Source organism: Neophocaena asiaeorientalis, unplaced genomic scaffold (assembly GCF_003031525.2).
Source record: "Neophocaena asiaeorientalis asiaeorientalis breed wild unplaced genomic scaffold, Neophocaena_asiaeorientalis_V1.1 scaffold445, whole genome shotgun sequence".
Taxonomy (NCBI): domain Eukaryota; kingdom Metazoa; phylum Chordata; class Mammalia; order Artiodactyla; family Phocoenidae; genus Neophocaena; species Neophocaena asiaeorientalis.
The window spans coordinates 611,945-637,263 of NW_020172783.1; the positions used below are offsets into that span (position 1 = coordinate 611,945).

Below are 25,319 nucleotides of genomic sequence, written 5' to 3' on the forward strand. Positions count from 1 at the left end.
TATATATAATATATTTCCCCTACTAGGTAATTTCAGACTTTTCTCAAAAAATTATACTCCAACCAAGACTATACAAAATTTTACCTTAACCAACACAGCATTTTAGTCCTCACAGTACCACATCCTTACTTAGCATATGATTGAATGACTTTTATTAACAGTCATCAGCAACTGTCTCCATGTTCTAATTTTATAATTCCTCAAAATAATGATTTTCTTTTAAGTTTGGTCAATACGGTAGGTCTGAAATTGCATCTTAGGTTTTATTTAGATTGCTATTACTAAGATTAAGTAACTTTTCATATTTTATAGGCCATTTTTATTTCTTTTTCAGTGAATATCTTTCTCATGTCTTTTGCCCATTTTTTCTAATGGGTTTGCTTGTGCTTTCATTATGGATTCAATAAATTCCTTGTATACTCTATATAAGCCTTTGTTAGTTTCATGTATTGCAAACATCTTCTTGGCAGTTTATAATGTGCTTCTCATTGTCCTAAATATCATATGAAGACCTTCAGGTTTTAAACTTAATGGAGTCAAATTAATTAACCATTTTCTTTATGCACTTGAGGAAATCCTTTCTTACTCTGAAAGCATAAAGATTGCCTTCTGTATTGTCTCAAAGAAGCTATGGTCTTGCTTTTCTTTTGAAGATTTTAATCTACTTACTAATTTATTTTTGTGTATTTTGTAGGTTGGACTCAATTTCTTTTCTTTTCACCTTCCTTCCTTTGCTGTTCCTCCTTCTTCCTTCTTTCATGCCTCCTTCCCTCTCTTCTCTCCTCTCCTTTCTTTCTTCTTTCCCTTGCCCAGGGATAAGGAGTTGTACCATTACTATTTATTCAAGGCTTCTTCTTTTCCCTAGTTAACTACAATATTTGCTTTATCATTCAGAAATTTCACTACTTAAGTGGTTTTTCTTCTATTCATTATCTTTCTTTCTTGTACTTGTTCTTTTTTCTAGCTTTATTAAGACATAATTGACGTATAATATTGTGTAAGTTTAAAGCGCACAACATGATGACTTGATACACACAAAAGTATAGCGAAATGTTTACTACAGTAATGTTAGTTAGCACATCCATCACCCCACCTATTTACTATTTTTGTGGTGAGAACATTTAACGTCTACTCTCTTAGCAGCTTTCAAGTGTATATTACAATATTACAATATTGTTAACCATAGTCATCATACTGAATATTAGATCCCCAGAACTTATGCATCTTATAACTGAAAGTTCGTACCCTTTGACCAACATCTCCCTAAGCCTCCCCCGCCCATCCCTGACAATCACCAATCCACTCCCCATTTCTTTGAATTTGGCCTTTTTTTTTTTAAGATTCCACATTTCAGTGAGATCATATAGTATTTGTTTTTCTCTGTCTGACTTATTTCACTTAGAATGTTTCATTCATTTTGTCACAAGTGTCAAGATTTTCTTCTTTTTCATGGCTGAATAATATTCCATTGTGTGTGTGTGTGTGTGTGTGTGTGTGTGTGTGTGTGTGTGTGTGTATGTGTATACCACATCCTCTACCCACCCATCAAAAATTAGACTTATGGACTGTGGCTGGGAGGAGCTGGAACTAAGTGTATGGCCTTTTCAGTATCTCTGAGAGCACAGACAGGAGTGTCTCCTACTGGGTCCCTGTGTGGCAGATCTGCTAATGGACTGTAGCTGTGATGGAGTTGCAGCTTAGTAGGGAAGTCTTTGGAATCTCTGGGGACACAGCCTTGAGTGTATTTTGCTGGGTCTGTAAGTTAGCAGGATTTTTCACAGACTGTGGCTAGAAGGGGCTAGAGCCAAGTTAGGGCCCTTTCAGAATCTCCAGGTTGTAGGTCAAAGTGTCTCCTTCTGGGACCCTGAACCCTCAGGACAGCAGGCAGACTGTGGCTGTGAGCAGGCTGGAGTTAAGTATAGGAGCCTTTCAGGATCTCCTGGGGTGCAGACAGGAGTGCCTCCTGCCTAGTTGCTGTGCCAGCAAGGCTACTTGAGGACTGTGACTGGGAGGGGCTGCAGCCCAGTTACAGGGTCTTTTCAGAATCTACAGTCTGACCAAGTTTAGCAAACTTGTTTCCAGGGATCCCATAGGTGCTCGAGCCAGTTCATGGGCCACTTCAGGGCCCACAGCTGAGACTGAGGTTTGTGTGTTTATTACTCGACATGCAGGTGGGCATGACTCTTCTTGGGTTCCTTGGCATATGGTGTTAGTGACAGAACCAAAGAGAAACAGGCTGTAGCTGAGTTCTCAGGGGTACAGAGCTTTTTTCCACGTCTGCAACCAGGATCACACTCTATGGGTCAGTCATCTGATTGCAAACTTGCCTTCTCAAAAGGTCTTTTTCTGTCTTGTACTGCACCCGGATTTCACAATCTCCTATCTGTATCCTGAATCTCCAACAAAGGCACATTTGTCTGTGGATAAATGCCAAATCATTGCTGTTGAGGGGTAGGGGGATACATGAGAGACATCTTATTTGGTCGTCCTGCTCAAAATACCTAGAAGGGTAATACCCTCTCCCCTTGTATCTCTTCTAGAGCACCTTGGTTATCCTTAGCTCTTTGCTCTTCTATTGTAGATTTTTAAAATTAAATGTAAAATTCTACAAAAATTATCAAGTTTCATGAACCTTGGGATTTTGAGATTTTAATAAGAATTACAAGGAATCTGTAGATTGTTTTGGAGAGAATGGACATCTTTATGAATTTTGATTTTCCTATCAATGCACATGATAGCTCTATTTATTTTTCTACAATTTTTTTATTGGAGTATAATTGCTTTACAATGGTGTGTTAGTTTCTGCTTTATAACAAAATGAATCAGTTATACATATACATATGTCCCCATATCTCTTCCCTCTTGCGTCTCCCTCCCTCCCACCCTCCCTATCCCACCTCTCCAGGAGGTCACAAAGCACCGAGCTGATCTCCCTGTGCTATGAGGCTGCTTCCCACTAGCTATCTACCTTACGTTTGGTAGTGTATATATGTCCATGCCTCTCTCTCGCTTTGTCACAGCTTACCCTTCCCCCTCCCCATATCCTCAAGTCCATTCTTTAGCAGATCTGTGTCTTTATTCCTGTCTTACCCCTAGGTTCTTCATGACATACAATGGGTTTTAATAAGACTTTACAATTCTAATCAGACATAGTTTACACAACTCTTATACAATTATTCAACAATTAGAAGTTGAAGTATATATTTTACTTATATTTTCTTTTATTCATACACACAAATTTCAGTTGCCATTTCACAATATTTTGTATCCACTGAAATTATCAAACTCTATTCTAATAATGTATCTGTATATTCTTTTGGAATATACAGAGAGTTTCAGCTTATCTGAACACTCAAGAGCAGAGACTCAGGATTGGAAATCACCACAGGAACCAGTCCCTGGGTAGGAACACCTAAACTATAATTGGTGAATTGCTGGAGGTTCAGTGTGGACAAATCTGAGGGTTAAAAAATCCAGTGGGACTCAGTCATAAGGGAGTCCCCACAATATTGTGAGATTTACTTCCAGGAGCTCAACCAATTTTCCATAGTAAATATCAAAGAAATATCCCTTACTTCCAGTTAGGGGAGGGGAAAAGGAATCATTTTGAAAGAAGCTAGAGCACTCTGTTCTTCCTAAAAAGGTCTGTCCTCAGGGTAGACTAGTAAACCAGTACACAATGTGTTGGGGTATTATCAGAGCCTAACTGACCTGCAGAAGAAAAATACCCAACTCCAGGTCCCTCTAGACTACCTCATGGAAAAGGGATATACCCAACTCTAGACCATCCTGCCCCAAGTAAAGTGGGAGAAAAAATTGAGAAAGAGTTGTGACAAGTCCAGAGGCATAGACTCGGTAAAATACTGAGAACAATCTTAGGGCTGTAGACTGCCTCTCTCCCCACAATTCATGACCACATTTAAAAGGCCTATTTACAATAGTTTCTTTTACCCAGTACATTATGACTGGCTATGAAGAAAAAATTACAAGGCATACCAAAAGGCAAAAACACATTTCGAGTAGTCAGAACAATCATCACCAGAGACAAGAATGTTGTAATTTTCAAAACAAGGACCTGAAACAATTCTGATTAATATGCTAAAGGCTCTAAATGGATAAAGTGGACAACATGTAAAAACAGATGAACTGTGTAAGCAGTGAGATGCAAATCCTAAGAAAAACCAAAAAAGGCGAGATAAAAAATTGTAACAAAAATGAATTCAAAGATGAAATTATACTAATTCTTTATAGTCATTTTTAGAGGATAAAAGCTGAGGGAATAAGTTCTAACTCATTTTATGAGGATAGCATTACCTAAATGTCAAAACCAGACAAAGACATTACAAGGGAAGAAAGCCACAGATCAATATTTTTCATAGAGTCAGAAGTCCTCAACAAAATGTTAGAAAATTCTGCTCTGTGAAATACAATGTCAAGAGAATGAAAAGACAAGGCACAGACTGGGAGACAATATTTGCAAAAGACAGGTCTGATAAAGAACTGTTATCCAAAATGTTTTTTAAAAACACTTAAAACTCCACAAGAAGAAATCATGAAACCTGATTAAAAAGTAGACCAAAGACCATAACAGATACTGCACAAAGGAGATATATAGTTGGCAAATAAGCATATAAAAAGATGCTCCATGTCATTTGTTTTGAGGGAAATGCAAATTAAAATAATAATGAGATACCACTTCACATCTATTAAAATGGCCAAAATGCAAAACACTGACAACACCAAAAGCTGGAAAGTTGTGGAACAGGAACTCTCCTTATTGCTAGTGGGAATGTAAAGTGGTACAGCCACTTGGGAAACAGGTGGTTTCTTATAAAAGTAAACATACTCTTACCATGCTACCACACTCCTTGGTATTTAACTAAAGGAGTTAAAAACATGTTTACACGAAAATGTGCACATGGATATTTATAGAAGTTTTATTCATATTTGGCAAAACTTGGAAGCAATCACATTGCCCTTCAGTTGATGAATGGATAAACTTGGAAGCAACCAAGTTGCAGATCCAAACAAAGGAATATTATTCAGCTCTAAAAAATGAATTATTGAGCCACAAAGAGACATGGAACAATGGAAGAACCTTAAGTCCCTATTATTAAGGAAAAAATCCAATATGAAAAGTTTACCTACTGTACGATTCAAACTCTGACATTCTGGGAAAGATAAAACTGTGGAGAGCATAAAAAAAAAAATCAATGGTTGCTAGGGGGTTAGATGGGGATGGGGAATTTATAGGCAGAGCACGAAAGAATTTTGGGGTAGTGAAAATACTCTGTATGATACCATAATGATTGATTATGTCTTTATTATTTGTCCAAAACCACAGAATTTATAATATTAGGAGTTAATTATAATGTAAACAACAGACTTTGGATGATTATAATGTTTCAGTGTGGGTTCATCAATTGCAACAAACGTACGGTTCTCTTGGGGGATGTTGATACTGAAGGAGTCTATGCATGTGTGAAGACAAGGATACATGGGAGATATCTCCACTTTCCCCTCAGTTTTGCTGTGATCCAAAAATTGCTCTAAAAAAGTAAAGTATTAATTTTTTAAAAGTGATACAGAAATTATACATATTAGTTTTCTCACATGCCTTTGAAAGGAATGAACAAGCTAAAGAGCCTAGAAAAGTTATTTCTAGGTTGATATCTGTGGCTTGCCTGACTTACCACCGAGAGATTGGTAACTGTCCTCTGCTCAATTCCCTCCATCCAACTCACCTACATTAAGGCTTTTGCCATACATTCAGGCTACCTCTAAGAAGTCTTTGAAACTGAAAGGCATCTCAGTAAACTCACCATGTAGGATTACAGTAATAGATTCAAACAATAACAATATTTACATGGTAATTCAAATTTAATGGCCATTTATCAATTATTTATATAATTTTCCACTGTGTTCATAACTCATTTTATGGAATATAGTTGATTTACAATGTTGTGTTAGTTGCTGTACAGCAAAGCAAATTGGGAGATTGGGTTTGACATATGAATTCTTTTTATATTTTGGATATTAATATCTTATCAGATATATGATTTGCTAATATCTTCTCCCATTCTGTCTGTTACCTTCTCTTTTGTTGATATTTCCTTTTTCTGTGCAGAACTTATTAGTTTGATAAGGTCCCACTTGTTTATTTCTGCTCTTGTTGCTGTGTTTTTGGTGTCAATCCAAAAAATCATTGCCAAGACCAATGTCAAGGGGCATTTCTCCTGTCTGTTTCTCTAGGAATGTTTTCCGTTTTTGTTATCATATTTAATTCTTTATCCATTTCATGCTAATTTTGTGAGTGGTGTTGTATAAGGGTTCAGTTTCATTCTTCTACCTGTGGTGATCTGGTTTTCCTACCCCATTTACTGAAGAGATTATCCATTCCCCATTTAGAGTTATTGGATTTTGTGTCAAATATTAGTTGACCTTACTTATGACAGCTTTTTTTTGAACTCTCAATTCTGTTCCATTGGTCAATGTGCATATTTTATACCAGTGCCATACCGTTTTGATTATTATTCGTTTGTAATATAATTTGAATCAGGAAGTGTAATGCCTCCAGCTCTGTCCTTCTTTCTTGAGATTGCTTTGGCAATTCAGGGTGTTTTGTGGCTCCATACAAATATTAGGATTGTTTTTTCCTATTTTTGTGAAGATGCGTTGGAATTTTTATATGAACTGCATTAAATAGAGAATGCTTTGGTTATTATGGACATTTTAACAATATTCTACTCATCCATGACTTTGTATATCATTATAACTTTTTGTGTCTTCTTCTATTAATTTCAAAAATGTCATAGTTTCCTGTGTACAGAACTTTCCTTTCACCTCCTAGGTAAATTTATTCCTAAGCATTTTATTATTTGTTATGCCATTTTGAATGGGATTATTATCTTTGTCCCTTTTTTAGGTGTTTTGTTAATAGTGTATAGAAACACAACTTATTTCTTTTATGTTTATTTTTATCCTGAAAATATACTGAATCCACTGATTGTTTCTAACAATTTTTTGGTGGAGTCTTTAGAATTTCCTATATATAAGATCATGTCATCTGCAAAGAAACACAATTTTACTTTTTCCTTTCAAATTTGGATGTCGTTTATTTTATTTATCTATTTATTTATTTATTTTTGGCTGATTGCTCTGGCCATGACTTCTCATACTCTGTTGAATAGAACATATTTGTTATTCCTGGTGGAACTTCAGAGGGAAAGTTTTCAATGTTTTATTATTTGCTATTATGTTATCTGTGGGTTTGTCATGGATTGCCTTTATTATGTTGTCATGTTCTTTTTATACCCCGTTTAAGTGTTTTTATCATGAAAAGATGTTGTTTTTCCAAACTTTTTGCATCTATTGAGATGATCACATAATTTTTATTTTTCATTCTCTTAATGTTGTGTATCACATTATTGATTTACTTATGTTGACTCATCCTTGAAGCCCAGGGATAAATCCCATTTGATCATGGTGTAAGGTCCCTTTTTTTGCACTGTTTAATTTGGTTTGTTAATGTCCTATTGAAAAATTTTACATCTATATTCATCAAAGATATTGGTCTGTAATTTTTTACTCAGATTTTGTTTTTCTGGGAAATTATTTATCTCTATTTTTGAAGGACATCATTTTCAGGTAAAATATTTTGGGTCACATTTTGTCTTTCAGAACTTTGAATATACGAACCAACTCTGTCCTGGACTGTGAAGTTTCTACTGAGAAATCCAATAATATTCCAATGGGGATTTCTTTGTCTGATATGAGGTGTTTTTTAGACTTTCTCAGAACATTTCTATGGATACGTCTGTTCCACATTGCTTCTTCCCTCTTGAGGGGGATTTCTTTCAATTGTATGTCTCCTTTTGATCCCACAGTGCAAGCCACATGTTGAGAATCTTCCATTTATTTTCCCTAGTACTGAGTCCTGAAATGTTAGTTTGTGAGTATTCTTCCAATCCAACAGACATGGGTCTGATTTCTGCACTTGCTAATTCCTGCTGTCCATGGCAGTGCACAGAAGGATACATTTCTGTGGGTCATGGAGGAGGAGCAGAGTGGTGTGGGTGAGGTACACGAAGCACTGGAGAAACCTGTGGTCACTCAGAGGGGTCTGCAGATAAGGTGCCCAAGGAGATGGTGGGAATCCTGATGGAGTCCACAAATGGTTTAGCAGGAAGAATCACAAAGTGGTTAGTAGCAGTGCTTTGATGAGTTTAAGGCCTGGCAATGATCCCAGCCTCTCGTAGCCCCTACGCTTTTCAGATCACCTCAGTAATCTCGGTAAGGTGAGGAAAAAGCGTACATTCCTTATTGCTGGGGAAACCAGGCACTCACTCATACAATTTCACTTTCCCCTGTGGGAGACATTACATTTCACATGTATCTTTCCTGGCACTAAGCCACAATAATGGGGAAAGGAATGACACAGAAAAATGAAACTATTCTTCTTACCTTCTTCAATGCACACATTTTTGGAATTATTTGCTTCAGTGGTGGAACAAAACTTCTTCACTAGACTTTCTGATTCCCAGAAAGTTATGCTCACCCCTGGGGGAATGCCAAAATCACTGTTCTGTGGGGATGACAGTAGAGATATCCTATTCTGCAGTCTTGCTGATGTCACTACAGAAAAGAAATTCTTACCATGAAAACCTCAAAGGAAGCTGATATCAATGGAGGTGGAACAACATAAGATTAGAAAACAAGTCAGGATCTTGTGGATCATTTCAGAGAATATAGATTTTAATGTATAGATGAGAGAAAGTTATTAAAGCATTTTACTCAAGTATGATAATTTCTGAAACAGATTTTTTTTGAAAATCCGAAAAGTTTCTCTATGGAGAGTGAGTATGCAGAAGTTGAAGCAGTGATATCAGAAGGGTACTGCAGTAAGTCAAATTTAGATATAAAAATGACTAGAGTCAGATAGATGCAGTGAAGACTACAAATGAAAATAGGTTGATTTATAATTTGTTTGTGAGTAGAATGTATAGAAATAGTAAGCAATTGAATAATTACACAATTATATTTTTATTAAGGACCAGTTATTCTCATGATAATGTTATTATCATTATATATTCTTATTGATTAATTGCTTGAGGAAAATCAACTTTTTAAGCAAAAGGATTATAGATGAAGTTATTGTCCTAAATATCATTGAATCCATTTCTACATGGTATAGTGTCTTCCAGTTGTGAAGATCCAAGCAAAAAATGGAATTTTACATTATAAAAAGTATCTTAGAACAGGAAGGCAAGGAAAATAGAATTGGATGTGCTGGAAGGAAGGATAAGATTATCAAGTTATGTTCTTCATGACTTCTGCATTCTAAAGATATCTCTTCTCGATATAACATTAATCTGATGAGAACCAGAACTTGAACTCCTATCTTCAATAACAGTAAAAAGATATCTTTTTCTTCTTCTCTTAAAGATAGATGTGATTTAGCAGGAAAGGCACTGAATTTAGCTTCAGAACATTTGGATCTAAATCTCCCTGCCTTAACATCTCAAAGTGTGCATTCTCTCCTTCTGGCAGTAAGTGATGGCCTCATTCTTTTTTTTTTTTTTTTTTTTTTTTTTTTTTTTTTTTTTTGCTTTCCTTGGGTTTTTAGCGGAGCACAGGCTCCAGACGCACAGGCTCAGTAGTTGTGGCTCACGGGCCCAGCTGCTCCGCGGCATGTGGGATCTTCCCAGACCAGGGCTTGAACCCGTGTCCCCTGCATTGGCAGGCAGATTCTCAACCACTGCGCCACCAGGGAAGCCCGATGGCCTCATTCTTATCTGCAATATTTGGCAGAATTTTCAGTATGAGAAACACTACAGAGACCATTCTGTTCAAAAGAACATTCAAATAAAACCAGAGAAAAAGATCCAAACAATCTAGTCTTATTTGAATATGCATCAGATGATGATGGATTTTCTTAATATTATTTAGTAATTATTATGGATTTGTGTTTAACTTCACACACCCTTTTTTTGATATCCTCTAAAAGAAGTTTGGTAACTCTCATTCTGAGGTTTGTTTTTTCCTAACTTATTTTATTGACTTTATTGACATTTTTTTTCCATCAAGGCACTTGCATTTCATTTTACTCCTCAATACAAAGTACACAACTCAAAGTTCAGCCCAACCTACTATAAATTGATTGGGAGGGTCAAGTACAAATCTCTGGATTGTGAGTTTCATGCACTTGGTTTAAGCCCAGATTTAGTCTGAGCAAACTTAATATCATGAAGACTGTGAAAGGCTTCTGTGTCCTTTTCATGCTGCATCTATGGTTCTTTGACTCTGGAAGGACTGGGAAGGTACTTGTATGGCCCATGGATTTTAGTCATTGGATTAATCTAAAAGTTATTCTGGAAGAACTCCACCTTCATGGACATGAGATAACCATCCTGGTACCTTCAACAAGTTCTCTGCTTGATCATACCAAGATTCCCTTTAATGTGGAGATACTTCAACTTTCAATAAGTAAAAAAAGTTTCATGGAAGAGTTCAGTGCTGATCTCTATACACTTTCTTTTGAACTGCCGAAACTTTCATGGTGGGACAGGCAAGTGAAAATGACAAAAGTTATAAAAAATTTTTTAGCATCAGCTAAAAGAGTATGTGACAGTGCTGTCACAAACAAGGATTTACTCAGCAGGCTACAGGCAGCTAAATTTGATATCTGTATTGCTGACCCTTTAAGCTTTTGTGGGGAATTGGTGGCTGAACTCCTCAATATTCCATTTATATACTCTTTTCGGTTTTCCTATGGGAATGTGATTGAGAGATTGTGTGCCAGGCTTCCTATGCTTTCTTCATATGTTCCTGGCATCACATCAAGACTGACAGACAACATGACTTTTATACAGAGGCTGGAGAACTGGTTATTGTATACAATGAGTGATATGATGTCTTCATACTATGCATTTGCAGAATGGGATGAGTATTACAGCAAGATTTTAGGTGAGAGAAATTTGCATGTAATAATGATTCATATGTCATATGTAAAATGTGAATATTTATCCGACTGTAGGAAAACTTACAAAAGACTTTTTTTTTTAAGTGAGGACCCAAGCTCCTGTTGCTTAACTGTTTTGAGTGAAAACAATAAAAACAGCTCTTTTTCTTTCTTTTTTTAAACTTTTTCTTTTTCTTTTTTTTTTTTTTAGATCATTGAGTACTGCAAACATATCAGAGAAGGAATATTCTCTATATTTCTCCATAAATTCTGTTTGATGCTACTAATTTTTTTTCCAGAGTATCTGGAAAACCCAAATCTGACGTGTGCTTAAGTTCCATAACCTTAGACTACTTCTCCCTTGTTTACTTCTCCTTTTATACACTTGTTTCCTTTCTGATTAACCTGCTGTCTCTCAGGCTTTCTGTTTGCATCCTATCAAGGCTTGATTGACTGATTCCTGGGCTTGGAAAGTGGTAAGCATGAAACTGGAAAATAAATAAATATATCTTGATTTCATTTGCTCTTGTCTTCAAAAGGAGAAACAAGGAATATTTTTCTCTAAAGGACCATGTTTCTAGACTTTTAAACTTATCCCATTGTTATCTTGTTATTGTTCTATTCATAATTGCATTAGAGGTCAACTAGAGAGCTTTGACCCTGAGCACAAAGCTTTTCTCAATTTAAGCAAGTCTGTAACCACTTTAATTTTCCTTTTGCATAATTGATTTTTTTATTAAAGAAACTTTTATTTAATTGTGTTAAGGATGATTTTGCATAGTATATTAGTTATCTTAGAGGAAGCAGTATCCTATTTATATTATTTAGATTTTTTGAGATATAATTAATATATAACATTGTATTAGTTTCAGGTGTGGATGAAAAAGTTAATCAATAGTCAATCTAAGAAATGGACAACTTTATTTGAGCCAATGTGGGGATTATAACCCAGGAGACAGTCTTTCAGAAAGCTCTGAGGAATATTTCACCCATTAGAAGTCAAAGCACAGTTATATGTTTTTGAGACAAAGGGTTTTACATCAAAGGGTTATACATCAGAGTAATGTATTGACAGTTTACATAGGCCAACAAAGCGAGTAATGAGTTACTGTGACCCTTTAGGGGATTAAGGAAGGAATGTTATATCCTAAGGAGTTACCTTGTTGGCACCAGGAGGAAACTGGCTTTTTTGTTTGTTTCATTTTTGTTTTGTTTGTGAGCAGGCATTCCTGTGTCTTCTAAGGAGATCTTGTTAATGTACAATGCAGATGCAAAATGGACACTAAAGGGGAGCAGGGTAGTAGCTCAAATGGCAGAGAAAATTTTACATTAAATTTTTCTTGTCCTGCCTTAAAATCATTTTGTTTCATCACAGGTGGACAACATAATGATTTTATATTTGTATATATAGTGAAATGATCACCACTATAACTCTAGTTAACATTCATCACCACACATAGTTAAAAGTCTTTTTTATCTTGAGATGAAAACTTTAGATCTATTCTCTTAGCACATTTTAAATATTCAATACAGTATTATTAGCTATAGTCACCATACTGTACATTACATCCCCAGAACTGAAAGTTTATAACTTTTGTCCACCTTTACCTATCTATTGTGCCCACCCTCCAACCGTAGGATCTTGCAACAACCAATCTATTCTCTGAAACGTTTTTTTCTTTTTTTTTTTTTGAAGTTCCACATCTGAGCGGTATCAAACAGTATTTGTCTTTCTCAGTCTGACTTACTTCATTTACCACAATTTCCTCAAGTTCCATTCTTGTTTATGCAAATGGAAGGTTGTCCCTTTTTCTCATGACTTAATATTACTCCATTGTTTATATAACCATGCTTTCTTTATCCATCACCCATTGGAAAACAGATTGTTTCCATATTATGGCTATTGTAAATAATGATGCAATGGACATGAGAGTATAGTAGGAATTTTATTTTGAGTTTTTTGAGGAACATCCATACTATTTTCCAAAGTACCTGCACCAATTTACATTCCCACCAACAGTGCACAAGTGCTCCCTTTCCTCCACATCCTCACCAGTATTTGTTAACTCTTGTCTTTTCGATGATAGCTATCCTAATAGGTGTGAGGTGATTCCTCATTGTGATTTTGATTTGCCTTTCTCTGATGATTAGTGATGCTGAGCACCTTTTTATGTATTTGTTGGCTATTTGAATATCTTCTTTGGAAAGATGTCTACTCAGGTCCTTTGCTCATTTTTTTAAATGAATTATTTGCATTTTTGTTTGTTTTTTTGCTGTCGAATTCTACGAGTTCCCTAGACATTTTGGGTGGTAATGACAAATCAGATACATGGTTTCCAAATATTTTCTCTCATTTCATAGGTTGCTTTTTCATTTTGTTGATCATTCCTTTTGCTCTTCAGAAGCTTTTTAATTTGAAGTAGTCTTCACTTTTTTATTTTTAATTTTATTGCTTATGCTTTTGGTGTCATATTTTAAATTTATTTATTTATTTTTGGCTGTGCTGGGTCGTCGTTTCTGTGCGAGGGCTTTCTCTAGTTGCGGCGAGCGGGGTCCACTCTTCATCGCGGTGCGCGGTGCGCGGGCCTTTCACTGTCTCGGCCTCTCTTGTTGCGGAGCACAGGCTCCAGACGCGCAGGCTCAGTAGTTGTGGCTCACGGGCCCAGTTGCTCCGCGGCATGTGGGATCCTCCCAGACCAGGGCTCGAACCTGTGTTCCCTGCATTGGCAGGCAGGTTCTCAACCACGAGCGCCACCAGGGAAGCCCCTTGGTGTCATATTTTAAAAATTATTGCTAAGACCCATGTCAAGAAGCTTTTCTCCCATGTTTCCTTCTAGGAATTTTATGGGTTTTCAGGTCTTATATTTATGTTTTTAATCCTTTGCAAGTTAATTTTTGTAGCAGAGTAAAATGTGGGTCTAGTTTCATTCTTTTGCATGTGAATATCCAATTTTTTCAGCGAAAATTATTTAAAAGACTGTCTTCCTCCACTATTTCTGGCTGCCTTGTGAAATATTAGTTGACCTTATATGCATGGGCTTATTTCTGGGCTGATCAATGGGTTTGTTTTCATGCCAGTACCACATTGTTTTGATTAATACAGCTTTAAAATATTGCTTGAAATCAGAAAGTGTGATGCCTCCAGATTTGCTCTTCTTTATCACAAATGCTTTGGCTATTTGGAGTCTTTTGCACTTCCATATGAATTTTAAAAGTGTTTTCTTTGTTACATATTTTAACAGAAGTATCTCTAATACCCTATCATTACTAAAAATTAATTTTATTCCTAAAGAATTAAAATTTACCATTTTGGTTGTGATCTATTATTTTATGTAGCCACTTCCTTTTTTCTTTTTTGGATATCTGTTCAAAATTTCCTCTGAGAAATTATTTCTTCAACAACTCACAAACAATATGAGTGCTTCTAATGAAGTATGCTGCCCAGGAATATGCCATATATTCAAAAAAGGCATATAACTTAATCAAGGTCGACATGTTGCACTGAGGATTTTTCTGGGCACTCTGTGACAGAAACAGGTGCTTATATCTCTAGACTTGACCCTAAAACAAAAAAAAATGTGGACAGAAACTGCTGCACCCATCACTTACCCAAAGTCACAGTCCAAGCTGCAAAAGGCAAAACCGAAAAAAGATAACTTAAAATCTCATCCTAGTGACATTTTCTGAACCATGGATCAAGCAGTGACTGATCTACAGGTGTATTGAAGTTATTTGTTTACCTCTGGTTCCAGCAATTTTGTACTCAGTTTTGGAAGCTCTTTTATAGTGAGACATAAGTTATAGGACACAACTCTGTCTCTGATTCCTTGCTAGCTCTTGGCACCTTAGAACATTCTTTTGGGGAATATATCAATAATCTGAGAAAGAATAATAAAGTCTTGGTAAATAGAAGAAAAAAATTTCTTTTACTCTCATAAATTTTAAAATGCTATTAGACATAGATTATCATTCAGTATCAATTTAGTATCTCCATTATAAAATGTATTCCAAGTATATTTTTCAAATTTTAAAACTGTAACTCATAACTTATACAATTATAAATTGAATCATGTCATAGATATGTTCAAATAATTGAGGAGAAAACAAGTAAGAAGGTATCTGGTTCAAACAATATTTTGAGGAAATATTAATATAACATTTTGGGAGACAAAGGAATGTTAGGATAATACTATTGGGTGAGACACAAAAATGGTCAATGTCTAATAGAGCAATAAAATCATAATTTAGGGGATGATATTTTCTACCAGACAGAAATATGCACACCAACTTTTTAACTTCACAGTGTCTGAACAAAAAAGTCCAAAATAAATCAATAATAAATAACAAAATAAAATGTAGGCACACTTTCCTGAAGATGTAAATAATCCTTTAATCATTCAACAAATGCCCCAGCATTATATCAAATGTGGCATTGCTTTTGGAAATTTGGAAAAGTTTTTCCAAATTTGACATATTTTCTCACAATCTCCTTATTCAGATCAATTATTTTTTTATTTCTCCTACAATATTATCTTCATTTCAATAAGATGCATTAATCACACCAGATTACTAAATCAGTAGTGGAGAATTAACAGGAAAAAGATATCATCTTGATATGAAAGAAAGTGAACCAAACATATGACCCTGCAATTCTACTCCTAGGTTTATAACCAAGAAAAATGAACACATATGTCCACAGAAAACATATACACGAATGCTCAGAGCAGCATTATTCATAGTAGATAAATGTGAAAACAACCCAAAAGTTCACCAACTAATGAATGAATAAACAAAATGGCGTATATCCTTACAAAAATATCATTCAACAGCAAAAAGTAATGAAATACTGATACATACTACCACGTGGATGACCCATGAAAAACATTATGCTAAATGAAAGAAGGCAGCAAAAAAGACCACATAGTGTATGATTTCATTTATATTAAGTTAAATAAGGTTTTTCTGGAATAGGCAAATGAAGCAAAAAGTAGATTAGTGGTTGTCATGGGCTGGGAAGAGGGAGAAATGAAGAATGACTGCCAATGGATACAGGATTTCTTTTGCAAGTAATAAAATTTTTTTTTAATTTAATAATGGTGATGGTTTCACAATGTTATAAATGTACTAAAAACTACTCAATAGTTTATTTAAAAAGAAGAATTTTATGGTATATAAATTATACCTCAATAAAACTGTCATTAAGAAAAGCATGGGAGTAAAGCATCACACAAAGAGAATAAAATTATACCCATGGCTGATACAAATAAGGCTCCAATATGGGGTCTGTACTGGGTCTGAAACTGGATTTTGAATACTTTTGTCATTACCAGAATAAAACACCTAAATTACTGAGATTTGCTTGTGATCTCTTACATAGATAGATTGTCCTGGTAAGATCAAAAGCCTTATATTTTCTGATCAAAACTTTAGCACACTTAGAACATCAAGGAGAATATTCAAAAAGCCATGCAGTGAGAAACCAGATAGCTATGGTTTCCTCCTATCAGTGATATGGAGTACATATTTCAAAAGGACACCAAAACTCTGGGTAAGGTTCCTTATACCACAGTAATTGAATAGAATTCAAAAATGAAGCTCTGGTTCCCAACTAAGTAAAATGATTTAATTCAGAGTCACTAATCTGAGTTCTTATTCTGTTAATGTTCACTTGGTTTCCACTTCAGTTCAAAGGTAACACTTTTGTACTGTTTACCAGCTAAATATGTCAAAATAGCAAATATTTCATCACGAAATTATTATGCAGTGCTCTCTCTTCACCAAAGAGGACAAAGTCTTGTAAAACAGGAGCTATAATTATGTACAGCAAAGGAATAATCACTTTTAAATGTTTATGAAAAGATTTCCATTCCTGATAGGATATAATAAGTATGGAAGCATAGTCCCAAACACCAGAAGAAAAGATGGATACATTTCAAAAGTTGTTTTTAACAGATATCAGAGGTTTTGGAGCAATGAGGATGAGATAAATTGGAAATCCAGAAGAGGAGGAGACTCTACCATAGTAGGCTGGGATCACTGGCTGAATTTCTTGTTCATTGCTAGGAGCACATGCTGATTCTGAGCTTGGAGTGGGACTCAGGCTTAGCTCAAGCAGAAAGAGTCTGTTGGCAGAGAGAAAGTAGCAGGCTTTTGCCTTGTTCCATACTTAAATCTGTGTTTGGTTATTCATAATCTCAGTATTGTGTGCTCTTGGAGGGCAAAGGCCTATTGATTTCTCATGGGTTGCATAGAACTAATATTGCTTCTTTAAAGATTTTTCTTAGCAAATTCTATAGTAAAACATGTCCCACTTAACATATCAGATTGTTTTCCCTCTATCGTCTTTTATTTTTGTTCAGGAAAATGTACCACATTATGTGAAATTATGGGGAAAGCTGAAATGTGGTTGATTCGAACATACTGGGATTTTGAATTTCCATTCCCTTACTTACCTAACATTGAATTTGTTGGAGGACTGCACTGCAAGCCTGCAAAGCCCCTACCTAAGGTAATTAAATGTGCTTCTTTTTGCTTCTCTGAGTATTTACCTCCTGGAATCATTTCTAGTTTATTATTTTTTAGTATTTGACCCTCAGACTGAAAACCTGGACACAGGAATTATCCACCTTAGACTATTACATTACCATTAAGTATTTACTACATTATTGTGGTAATCATTAGTGATGCTTATCAAATATGCCACATATTTGACAACAGTAATGTCCCTAGCCCCTGAGTTTAGTGGAATTGTCCAATACTCTCAGGGCAATGAGAATAAACTGAAGTGACAGGTATCACTTCCAGGTCCAACACAATTATCAGGTGCACTTACTCCAGAGTTCTCTTTTCCTTTGTGATGTCTTTGGGCTGTGTTCCAGAGTAGCTACTCTGCTAATCTGAGTCCTGGTTAAAGAATATATATAACAGTTGCAGCTCAATGATGGACATATGGCATGAGAAAGAAATAATGTAACAGGGAAGAGCCAAATCTTGACTACATGTTGTATCTGTTTCTTTTACTTTAACCTTTGCTTTATGCTGCTTTTGTTCACTAAAAGGATACTGTCTATACATAATGGCTTGCCTTGGGGAACCCTACCCCTCTGCCTGAATGTTAAACCAAAGTGCCTTTGTTCAGGCAAACATCCAGACCCTGTCCACCTGTGGATGGCTACAAGAAAGAAGAAATTAACACATCCCCTCCCCGAGGCTGGCCGTTCCAGGTGATATTTGCAAAACTTATGGCCTTTTTACTTTACTTCCTCATCTCCCCCACACACACTTTGTGCTATAAAAGAAACTGGCATCCAAACCCCGATAAGATGGTTATTTTGAGACTTTAGTCTGCCATCTTCTCAGTTTGCTGACTTTCTGAATAAAGTCATATTCCTTGCCTCAGCACCTCGTCTTCAGTTCATTGGGCAGTCCTGCAGTGAGCATAGCGAGCTTGGACTTGGTAACAATAAGGTGTTGTTTTAGGCAACTGAGATTTTGGAGCTGAAAGTTATTTTGCATAACCTAGTCTAAAAGCTGGACATAGTAGGGAAATTATAATAGTTTGAGAAAAGATCAAATAGAGATGGATGGCCCACCCAAAATCCTGACATAAGTTCAGTAATGGTGACCTGTTTGGTTTGAATAGAGGAGAGAAATTAGCCTGGAGAGATGATCGGAGGATAGGTTATAAATAAACAAATGGGCAATACTAAGTATTCTTTACTTCAAATTTAAGGTCAATGAATGATCAATGTATACTTTTTAAGCAGTAACGTGATACAACTTACCCTTTCATAAATATTATCTATTGAATTGTTTGGAATGGAGCAAGATTTAAAGGAGGGAAATGAGCTGAGATAGAAGTGCAATAGTTCCTGCAAGCCATTGTAGAGATCCAAACTACAATATGATAACAATTTTGAGTATAAATGGAGAGGTTTAGGAAGTATTTACAAAGAAAGTCAATAGGATTTTCTGATAGGCTAGAGATTAAGGGAGAGAGTTCCAGAATTAATCCTTGGCTTTTTGTTTCTTTGTACATGTCATTTCTTTACATTTCTTTATTTATTTTTTGTACTGGCAATTTAGTAGAGAATATTATCATTTATGAGGAGAAGAAGGAAAGGGGAACAGTTGTGAGGGAAAATGATTTGTTCATATTTGCATATGTTGAATGTGGTACAATGCAGTGTATAGCAAGCATCTACCAAATACATTGGTTTAATCTCAGGGAACAGATTTATTTAGTATTTATGGTTTTTTAAATTAATAGACTATTTTTAGAGACACATTCACAGCAAAATGGAGCACAAAGTACAGAGTTCCACCTATCTCTTGCCCCCTCCCATGCACAGCTTCCCCAACCATCAATATCCCACACTCCTGCAGCACATTTGTTACATTTTATGAACCAACATTCACGTTAATTTCAACCAATGTCCACTGCATACAAAAATGTTAACTCTTTGTGTTGTACATTCTATATTTTGATAAATACATAATGACATGTATCTACCCTTATACTGTCATACAGACTCTCCACTGTCCTAAAAATTCCCTGTGCTCCACTTCTTCATCCTTCCCTGCCCCTAAATCTCTGGAAATCACCATTTTTTAAAACTTTCTCCATAGAGTTGCCTTTTCCATAAGCAGTAGTCTCACATTAGTAGTCAAGGAATAAGAACTCATGACTTTTTACTGGCTGCTTTTTGTGAGCATTACATCACCCAGAGTGAAAAACAGAACTTGGGGTGGATCAAAATACTATAAACTAGATGCCTAAGGCTTCTGTGAAGAGGGGTTATTTCTGAAAACCTGACCATTGACATTAGAGAAATAGATGAAAGTATAGAATAAAGACATAAAGACAAGTATACTTTTTTTAAAAATTGAACTTAAAAAAAATATTTTATTATTTTTATTTTTTTTTACTAGGGTATACTTGCTTTACAATGTTGTGTTAGTTTCTACTGTACAGTGAAGTGGAGTTCCCTGTGCTATACAGCAAGTTCTCACTAGTTATCTATTTTTTACATATTAGTGTATATATGTCAATCCCAATCTCCCGATTTATCCCACCCCCCTTTCCTCCCTGGTTGTCCATACATTTGTTCTCTACATCTGTGTTCTATTTCTACCATGCAAACAAGTTCATCTGTACCATTTTTCTAGATTCCACATACATCTGTTAATGTGTGATATTTTTCTCTTTCTGATTTAACTTCACTCTGTATGACAGTCTCTAGGTCCATCCACATTTCTACAAATGACCCAGTTTTGTTCCTTTTTATGGCTGAGTAATATTCCATTGTCTATATGTACCACATCTTCTTTATCTATTCATCTGTTGATGGGCATTTAGGTTGCTTCCATTACCTGGCTATTGTAAATGGTGCCACAAAGAACATTGGGATACATGTGTCTTTTTGAATATTGGTTTTCTCTGGGTTTATGCCCAGTAGTGGGATTGCTGGGTCATATGGTAATTCTATTTTTAGCTTTTTAAGGAACCTCCATAGTGTTCTCCATAGTGGTTGTATCAATTTACATTCTCACCAACAGTGCAATAGGGTTCCCTTTTCTCCACATCCTCTCCAGCATTTATTGTTTGTAGATTTTTTGATGATGGCCATTCTGACTGGTCTGAGGTGATACATCATTGAAATTTTGATTTGTGTTTCTCTAATAATTAGTGATGTTGAGTAGCTTTTCATGTGTTTTTTGGCTATCTGTATATCTTCTTTGGATAAATGTCTATTTAGGTCTTATTTCAATTTAAACAGATAACTGTGTATCCTTAAACTATATGTAGAAATGATTTGAGTTGTTTAATTATATAAATGATGTTATGCTATAATTCACATTTTCTCATTCTTATTAGTATATATAATTTTTTTCATATGTATCCAAGTTTCTATTTGTAAATTCATTTCATTCATTCTGACTGTAGCAGAGAATTTTGGTATCAGGAATGCTTAGGGGGTTACATCTTCCACATTTTATCTAGACCTTGATTATTATTCTATTTTCTAATACGGGTCAGTTTCACAGAGGTAAAGGGGTATCACACTGATGAATTTTATTTGTAATCTCCATTTATAGCAAAGTTGAACATTGTTTCAGAAACATCAATTATCCTTATTTTCCCTTTGTGAAACTCATATATTTAGTATATTTTTGGATAATCTTTTTTTTTTCAAGTAATATCAATTCTTTCCATCATTTAGAATATCTAAGTATAAATCCTTGATCTAGCCATTGCAAACATCTTCTCCCATGACTCCATATATTTGTTAATATTTTCTCTAATTACCTTTTTTAAACATAAAGTACCAAATTTGATGTAATCAAATCCATCTTTTTATACATTATGATTTGTACTTTTAAAAATCTCATTTAAAATATTTTTCTCTTTACTAAGTTTAAAAAGACATTCTCCTATTTTTTATTTTTAAATGTATAATATTATATTTTAACATGATACATTTAATCCATTCAGATTTTTAAAATTAATACATGATAGGAGGTAAATATTCACCTCCATTTTTTGTCTGAATAATGAACATATTATTGTACCACCAGTTAATAAACCATCCACTCAGTGTGATATTTTCTCACTGATTATCCCAATGAATTATATCATCTTATCATACAGGAGGCTTTCACATACTCATGGCTCTCTTTCTGGCCTCACTACTTTATTCTATTGTTGACTTTGTTAGCAGGTCAGTAGATTTCATTTTGTATTGTTTATTATTATCGGATTGAAATAGTCTCCAGTACTCCTTTTTCTTTTTCAAAGTTTATTCATTATTTATGAAAATGTGTTTTTATATACTTTTTAAAATATTTCCTAGTATCTGAAGAATATGACGATATAATTGAAAATAAATTTGAAGTGATTGATAGCTTTACATATTATATCAATCCATCTATAAATACAGTGTAACAGTTAATTTTATACATCAATTTACCTGGGCCAGGTACCCAGATATTTAGCCAAACATCATTCTGGAAGTTTCTGTGAGGATATTTTTGGATGACATAAACATTTAAATATGTGGACCTTGAGTAAACAAATTGCCCTCCATTATGTGGCTGAGGCTCATCCAATTAGTTGAAGACCTGAATAGAACAAAAACTGAACACTCCCAAGCAAAATAAGAATTCTGCCAGTAGACAGCCTTCAGACTTGAACTAGAGCAATGGCTCTTATCTGAGTCTCCAGCCTTATGGCCTATTCTGCAGATTAAACTTTCCAAACTCCATAATCATGTGAGTTAATTCCTTAATATAAATTTCTTCCTTGTCTTTCCACTTTAAGTCTTACACATTTTTATCTTCTCTTATTTGGTTGAATTAGTTTTGTTACTAGTTCAACATAGGATGAAAAGATTTCTTTTTACTTCATTATAATTAGATATGATATTTTTATTTTTAATGGAAAGCCATATATTTCTACTATATTACTGTTAACCTCAGAGTATAGGATGAAAAGATTTCTTTTTACTCCATTATAATTAGATATGATATTTTTATTTTTAATGGAAAACGATATATTTCTACTATATTACTGTTAACCTCAGAGTATTCATTATAGTTCTTTCTGCATGTCTTATACGGTCAGGAATTTATACGTCTACCTCATTTCTAAATGTGTTTGTGGAAGTTTATACGAAGAGAAAATATAACCAAAATAAAAGAAAATTGAAATTTAGAAAACAGAAAAAAGTAAATATACTAAAAGTATGTCATTATACTGACTGCGATTCAGCAGAAAAATGAATGATAATCTTATTAGCATCCAAAACTAAATATAAAGTGAAGCACCAGAACTATTTAACTTAAACTAGAAATTTGGCTCTGCCAGCTACTGCTGCATAGACTTGGACAAATTACTTAACCTTACTGAGATAGCTTTCTCATCTGTAAATGTATACATATCTCTTAAGATTCCCACATATCTAAGTTAAATCATACATGTAAAGAGCTCTGTAATTGGTAGAAGATAACATGTAGTCAATAATTTGTAAACACACACACACACACCTCTCTATCATGCTGAAGGGAACCTCCATTTAAATCATTTTTAATTTGCTTAATAACCAGTGATTTCAGGTTATATTTTGTACACTGAAATGGTTAACATACGAAAAAACAGAAGTGTTCTAAGAATTCAGACATATTGAGAAAAGTGTGTGACATTCTTGTAAATATCAACTTTCATATAACAAAGACTATTTCCCTCACAGGAGTTAGAAGAGTTTGTTCAAAGCTCTGGAAAACATGGAGTTGTGGTGTTTACTCTGGGGTCAATGATCAAAAACCTCACAGAAGAAAAGTCTAATGTGATTGCATCAGCCCTTGCCCAGATTCCTCAGAAGGTCAGATAATCTTACTTTTTCAGTGACAGCTTCTTTAAATTCCATGAAGATATCCTTAAAAGTGTGCTTAAAAACGTAGGAAAAGTTATTGGTATTGTTAGTGTCAATTTAACTGAACTGTAAAGAAAAAATATTAAATGGTAAAACAGGATATTTGATTCTTATCTTGCTTTAAACCTGACATTACTAACAGGAAAACATATTGCACAATTTTCTTTAAATAATGACCTAAAACTTAATCATTCACTACTGTCAAACAATCAGTCAGCTTTGTGTCTAGGTTTTAAGGCTTCCATGTAATCTAACATTGTTTTTTGGTGTTTATTGAGTTTTTTGGTTTGTTTCTTTATTTTTTAATCTGAGACATATACACAAGTTACAACTACCTTGATGGAGAATAAAGGAATAGATATTCAAAAATACAGCCTTAATTCACTGGATGCCTTAGGACTATATTTCCTTATAATTAATGGATTTGTGCCAGGCCATGGTTGAGCCTGGAATTGACAACTTAGATTCCTGGAATACTCCTAAATAGATACTCTTCATTTTAAACAGTTAAAATCTTTAATAATACAGTACAAGATTTATGCAGTTCACTCCTTGAAGTTCCCCAAAATTATAACTTTTTATTTATACCATTCTAGGTTATAACTGAGTGGCATTGTTTTTAACCACCATGAACACTTTTTCCCCCTACATTTAGTTAAAATAGAAAATTGCATGTAAATTTAAGTTACAAATGCTCACAATAATTATTGTATTCATAACCAAATTACTTTCAATAATTGTTTTGTGGAAGCAGCACCCATCTAAATATTTAATCTAAATTCCATCTTCATAAAAATATTAAACTTTCAATTGCACTAAAATACAATGTTTAGGGGTGAAACCAGGGTAGACTAGGAAGCAGTAAGACCTGTCTCTCTACCTAAACAAAATTGTACTAGCAAAAACTGTCTGAAGTAACTATATTGGAACTCTGGACTCTAACTGAGCACTTGCAACTCACAGTGGAAAAACTGAGTGGGAACTATGGTTAATTTTAGTCAATGTCATCCTTTTAGAATAGCAGCATCTTCAAAGTCTTCATCACTCTGTCCCATGGCAGCCAACATGCCTGCATTCCTGGTGTAATTTGGTGGAACCGGTAGACAATAAGACCTTATCCTCCAAATACTGTGGTTCTGCATTCTAATTGCTGATTACTGCCCATGGTCATTGAGGTATATGCACAGAAGCTGGGCACAGTTGTTTCAACATTCATTAGAAGAAGCAACTTCCAGGCATTTTAAAGGATAAGTTTTGTTTTTTTTTTTTACTTTTTTCTCCATTTGGGAGCCAGGCATTAGAGAATTAGACATTTAAAAAAAACAACCTCACAAATAGTGGAATTTACAAAATTATGTGCATGTCCAGAGAAAAACACTGGCTCATAAAATACCTGAGAAGACCTAAAACTTTAACCTCACCCTGGTTTCTAGCAAAGAGAAACACTTCAACAACAGCAACAACAAAACCAAACTCTAACAAGGGGCAAATCTGATTTCTGAAGATAGAACATTATAAAAAGCAAATGTACAATACTCGAAAAATATCACAAGGCATACAAAGATAGATGAAAGTATGGCCCAAACAAAGAAACAAAATAAACTGAGAGAAACCATTCTTGAGGGAGCCTGGATTTTGGAATTACTAGAAAAAGCCTTTAAAACCACATTTTTAAAGATGTACAAAGAACTAAGGGAAGACAATGATAAAGAGAAGAAAATGATGGAGGAACAAAAGGAAATATTGATAATGAGAAAGAAATTATTTTTAAAAAGAATCAAAAAGAAATTCCAGAGGATAAAAATTACAATAACTATAATGAAAAGTTCACCTCAGGGGTTCAAAACCAGACATGAGCAGGCAAAAGCATCAGCAAACTTGAAGGAAGGATATTTGAAATTATCGAGTTCAAGGAAGAAAAATGAATG

The 25,319-nt window shown here is 34.7% G+C and overlaps 1 protein-coding gene across 1 annotated transcript in view; it reads left to right on the forward strand.

The window, feature by feature from the left end:
* Positions 1 to 10,178: 10,178 nt before the first annotated feature.
* Positions 10,179 to 25,319, forward strand: part of LOC112397411 (UDP-glucuronosyltransferase 2C1-like) — a 33,891-nt gene continuing 18,750 nt past the window's right edge. The window contains exons 1-3 of the mRNA XM_024741605.1: positions 10,179 to 10,965; positions 17,320 to 17,468; positions 23,209 to 23,340. Of these exons, the coding sequence (XP_024597373.1) occupies positions 10,245 to 10,965; positions 17,320 to 17,468; positions 23,209 to 23,340 (1,002 nt within the window). The 5' untranslated portion in view covers positions 10,179 to 10,244. The remainder of the gene's footprint in view (positions 10,966 to 17,319; positions 17,469 to 23,208; positions 23,341 to 25,319) is intronic.